This window comes from Lolium rigidum, chromosome 4 (genome assembly GCF_022539505.1).
Source record: "Lolium rigidum isolate FL_2022 chromosome 4, APGP_CSIRO_Lrig_0.1, whole genome shotgun sequence".
Classification (NCBI taxonomy): domain Eukaryota; kingdom Viridiplantae; phylum Streptophyta; class Magnoliopsida; order Poales; family Poaceae; genus Lolium; species Lolium rigidum.
The window spans coordinates 109,416,918-109,422,050 of NC_061511.1; the positions used below are offsets into that span (position 1 = coordinate 109,416,918).

The 5,133-nt window shown below is 49.6% G+C and overlaps 1 protein-coding gene across 1 annotated transcript; it reads right to left on the reverse strand.

Moving 5' to 3' along the window:
- Positions 1-3,890: 3,890 nt before the first annotated feature.
- Positions 3,891-4,909, reverse strand: LOC124647415 (golgin candidate 5-like). The gene is made up of 3 exons (XM_047187365.1): positions 4,527-4,909; positions 4,268-4,327; positions 3,891-4,178 (listed from the first exon to the last, which is right to left on the reverse strand). The coding sequence occupies exons 1-3, from the start codon at positions 4,833-4,835 to the stop codon at positions 3,891-3,893; spliced, it is 657 nt and encodes a 218-aa protein (XP_047043321.1). The 5' UTR covers positions 4,836-4,909.
- Positions 4,910-5,133: the final 224 nt, after the last annotated feature.

A 5,133-nucleotide genomic window follows, 5' to 3' on the forward strand; every position in this document is an offset into this window, starting at 1 on the left:
TCCCTTTGCTCCCATGCCACGCCTCGTTCTGCTCGTCATATGTTCTGTTGCGCTATCGCGTAAATAGCAAAATTTAATCAAAATTTGAACCAGAAGTTTGGCTTATTTTGATACCAGAGGTTCGGAGTGGAGCTGCCGTCATCGTAGCGGTAAAGGGAGGGCATTCAGGTTGGGTGGCCATCAAAGGGAGCTATAGCAATATACGATGGCAATAAAATGTCCTTGCCGGTACATCCACCTTACTTTGGATGCCCCCTTTGATCCCATGCGACCGCTCCTTCTGCCCCTCACACGTCCTCCTTTTCCTCTTCCGGCTCCTTAGACTCACTTGGCATCTGACGCTGCAGCCATCCTCAGTTGAATTTATGTTAATTGTACAACAATTAAGACCTCTATAAATCGATGGTAGAATTATCTCTGCATGGTATCTTAATCTATGGAATTGTAAGAATACAACAAAGGTATTGAAGGCTGAAAGGTAAGTAAGATATAGCAAATCGGTTAGTGGGTAAATCGAGTACATATGACCTACTCTAGATAATAAATTGAACCTCATTTATATTTTTGTTGTCTTGTTCAACTTCCAAGAACCATAATAATTGCTCCGTGAACACCACTACCACCAACAACAAGTGGTCTTCGGCAGTTTTTGAGACTGGTGCTTTCATTCTCACAAAGATCTTGAGATTCATCGATAATTCAGACAAAACACAGTTGCACCGCCGATAACGCACGGCATATCAAAACAGATTAACAAACGTGTAATGCTCAGGGTAATAATAATAATGTAGAAAAAGCACCACTAAAAAGAAAGAAAAAAGTACAAAAAGGAAAACCTCCCCGAGCAAGATATGAAATGCAGAAATAAGCCTCTCACTAAGTTAAACAACAGATATAGCACTGCAGTTTCAACCTGGCTACATGCTACTATAAAAATAATCCAGGGAACAACGAACAGATCTGATCAGCTAGGTCTAGCTTACGCTACTTGCAGCTCATTTCGATTTCCCTTGTCTGAGAAGGTTAGAGCATCTCCACTCGTCTCCTCGAATAGGCCCCGGCTGGCTATTTTTCAATCCGAACGGCGAAAAATGGCCCAGCCGCGCCCCCGGTTTCTCGTTTTTCCCCGGATTTGGGCCTTCATTCATCCAGCGAGCCCACGCCAACCCCGGCCTATCGGGGCGCGCTCGGGGAGTCCGGACAAAGCGAAAGCACGCGAAACGCCGAGAAATCTCTCCCGCGCTTTCGCTTCGGCTTCGCCGCAGAGGTGGACCCGGCCGGTCAGCGGCACACGCATCGTCTTCCGCGCGCAGTAAAGGCTGCCGCCGGTCAACTCGCCGCGGACGCATAACATCCACGCGGCATTAAATCGCCAGGTCCAGCCCCGCCTAAATAATCCCCGCTCGCCGCGACACGTAGCACCACTCTTCCCTCGACGAGATCGATGGCGTTCAACGAGCAAGACGGCGCGGCCAACAACGGCTTTCCCCGCCGGTCGCTCCACGCGTGGGAGGGACCCCTCCTCTACCAGGCGGGGTACCCCTGCTCGCCGGACACGAGGCCTCCCGGCGGCGGGTGGCGGCTAAGTGCGGGCGGCGTGCCAATCCCGCCGCTGCCCCAGGGACACGCCCTCGACGCCACCATCGAGGAGGTCCGACTGACATTGTCGGACCAGGAGCGCACCGAGCCACAGTTCCACCCCGACAACTACACGGCGTGGAACTCGTATTTCCTGCGGCGGTGGGAGCGGGGCGCCGGCGTTGGTGGAGCGCGCCGGGCCGGATGCTCGACGCCGTCCTCGAGCACATCGAGGTCGGCAACGCGCCAGTTCTGATGATGCCCCCGCTGTCGAGGGCATCGGCCAGCCGCCACCGGGGAAGCAGCTGGCAGCCACGGCGCATGGCTGCCAGGTCCTCGTCGTCCGGTTCGGCGTCGAGGTCGACGCCGATCTCCAGGTGGGCGCCGGTGAAAACGGAACCGCTTTCCCCGCCGAGCAACTGTGCGCGCAGCGGCGGCGGGATCGTCATCCGCGAGCCGTCGACGCCACGCGGCCGCCTCCGACCCAAGCGCGAACCAGGCACCTCCGGCGAGCGGAAGCGCAAGCCGGTGAAGGTGGAGGAGGTCCACGACGCCGAGGACGCCGCAATCCTCGAGGCCGTCATGGCGAGGTCCCTCCAGGACCTCGTCCCCGCCGACAACGCCATGCCCATCGACCAGGCAAGCAGTGGGAGAAGGGAGGAGGCGGAGCGGCAGGCTCGGCTCCTCGAGGAGGTCGCTCGCTACCACCGGCATGCGACTCGTCCATCTGGTGCCCCCGTCCCCGTCATCAACCTCGAGGCGGAGTCCGACGACGACTGGTACAAGCCCTCGCCATCCCCGCCGCACCAAAATCGCCCCATTCACCATCAACCTCCTTGATATGTACACTTTTTTCCACCTGAAGATAGGTGGATATTGAGGAGAAGATGAGTGCAAATAGGAGACACAAACAAAACCAGGTAAGATACATAGCGAGAACCAAATAAGCGAGTCGCTCTGAAGAAATGAAAGACAACTATTCACCATGATTCTCCTCTAGTTCCCCCATATTCTTTTCCTCCCCGAATATTTAGGAAAAAAGCACACGGATGTTTTGAAAAAAGAACAATTAGTAATTACAAATCAGAGTATTGGGACAATCAACAAATCGAGTGATGGAGGATGCAAGAAAAAGAAAGGAATGAAGTTGTTCATCTTGTCCAGAACACAAGAATGGAACCGTTAGATATTTTTTCTGTATAAATGGCCAGAACAAATTATCGTGGTAGCTTTGTGACTTCTGTCTCACATTAAAAGAAATTGTCAGTCTGAGTGAGCATCATGAGAATTTCTCATCCAAGAGGCTGATACTATCTATCCCTTTTTACTTCCTATCCCTTCCAGCCACAGGTAGCAATAGCAACAAGTGTTGCCTTCAACATAAGCAATTTCATATGCCTCAAGCAGGCCTAGAATGGCACACTCAGAAATAGTATAAAGATAAGAAATGAAAGATTATAAAGACTTATATAATGCTAATGTAACCAACAATTAGTGTACCATATTTCTGTGCCTAAACTAAATACCAAATTATAGATGGCAAATTCACCCTCCTCCAAGGCTCCAACACAAGAGTTCTAGCAAGTAATGGTCACCTCCTTCCTCCAAATCACCTTCATATGACTCTTCTTTTTGCTCAAATCCATGACAAACCTGCAAAAACAGCAGCAAATCATCATCAACATCAAGAGTTTTAATGAGCTGAATAATAGACTGGCCAAATCGATTCATAACTCTAGATATGCATATATGGAGAATGTGGCCAGAAAAAATAAGCCAATACACATCCAAAAATAAATATGCAGATTCAGGTCCAAGCATGAGAAACACCGTCACAGAGACTCCCAGTTTTCTATTCCTCATCCAGCCAACCAGTGTTCTAGGTCGAGGGGAAGAGGGGGAAAGAGCAGAGACGAGATTGAGGGTAGAGAGAGCACGGGCTGAGAGAGAGAGGGAGAATGGGAGGAGCTCCCTTTGGCGTATGAACTGTGCCCGCCGTCGCTGCTCGTTGCTTACCGCCGCAGACACGCTCGATTTCTCATTGGGCTCCTCTTTCTCAGAACATACGCACGGGATTGTGATATAGATAAGAAGGTGCCGTACAGCGCCTACCTTGGCCGTGGCCGAGGCTTCCCTCCTCTGTCGTCGGGCCTACACCACCTGCTTTCTGTCACCGAGCCGCCGTCCATGGATCTCACGGAGCAGCGCCATCACGCAGACCGCGCCCGCCCCATCGCACGAATGGCCCAATCTGTGGACATAGATAAACTGAGAGAGGGATAGGGAAGATGCGTTGAGAGGAAGAGGGGGACTTACTCGTCGAGAAGTAAGTCGGCGCTGAATCCGTGCTCCTCCACCTCTGTCCCAGTGACGCCCCTCGCTGCTCCTCCACCTATGGAGCTTGGTACATCGAGGGGAGAGGCGCAACAGCAGCGGCTTGGGCTCAGTATGGCTTGGCCGGTCATTTCGCAACCGAGCGTCGCCAAGAAGGGAAAAATCTGTGGAAGCACAAATACCTGCATGGCTTCAATTTGCCTTAAGAGTGGCCTTGTCGACTCAGGAACTTGTGTAACCAGTTCATTATACCGAAGTTCACTGGCCTGAAGTATTGAAAAATGAAAGGAAATGACAAGCTGGTCCATGACTAATTTTACTCGTAGTGGCAGCTAAACCGAAAAAGCTCGCTCACCTGATACCGCTTTTGAAGATCATCATGATCCCTTTTTAACCGTTCTTCCACGAAAGCAGCCTGAAATGCCCCGAGTTTTTATCAACAAAGCAATATAAAAGATTTCATGACATTATAGATCAACAAAATAATCTTTTAGATAAAAGTTTTAATCAACAAAGCAACATAGATTACAGTTAGATCACCACAATCTACAGACTAAATGTCCCGGGGGTATTGAATTATTGATGCACAGTAGATGCATATTTTCATGGCTTACCTCCTGTTCTTGTCTGGTAAGAGCATTCCTCAACTCCTCGATTGTATTAATCAGCATATTTTCTTTTTCGCAGGCTTCTCTTAAGCGGCTCTCAAGCTCAACTTTGGCTTCTGTGTTGACTCTTGATTCAGCTAATGCTTCGGCCTCTTTTGCTGCATTAAGAGCATTTGTGTAGAACTCCTTCTGAGCTGCAAGTTCAGTTTGATTTCTTTCGATTGTTTCTTGTAGCAACTTCTCTGTTGCCGCCTTATCTCTTTTAATACTCTCAACCTTTGTCTCCTCAACCTGCAAAGTCAAAATTAAGTGCATGGGTTCATTTTAAGCCCCAGAGCAAATAAAAACTGACGAATAGAGCAAAAGTGCTTCCTTCAGGAAGCCGAAGTAGCTCCACTATTCTCACTGAGCAATTTTCCGGAGCTATCCATCCAACAAGTAATTAAGGAAAAAAGCTTGTCTGGTTGAACGAAACCGTGAACTTTAAGCAAGCTGTAGAGGTTACGCATACTACTGTTTAAAAGGAACAACTCAGCACAATGTGTTCACACATGATCAAAAGAGAGACGAACAAACCACCCAAATATGGGTGCAAATTTGGTTTTGTATCATG

Excerpts from the sequence above, each read along its gene's own strand:
- LOC124647415 (XM_047187365.1), bottom strand. The coding sequence starts at position 4,835 with ATGCACTTAATTTTGACTTTGCAGGTTGAGGAGACAAAGGTTGAGAGT. Across the intron at positions 4,328-4,526 it reads TTACCAGACAAGAACAGGAG|GCTGCTTTCGTGGAAGAACG; the intron begins GTAAGCCATGAA and ends GGGGCATTTCAG. Across the intron at positions 4,179-4,267 it reads ATCTTCAAAAGCGGTATCAG|GCCAGTGAACTTCGGTATAA; the intron begins GTGAGCGAGCTT and ends TCAATACTTCAG.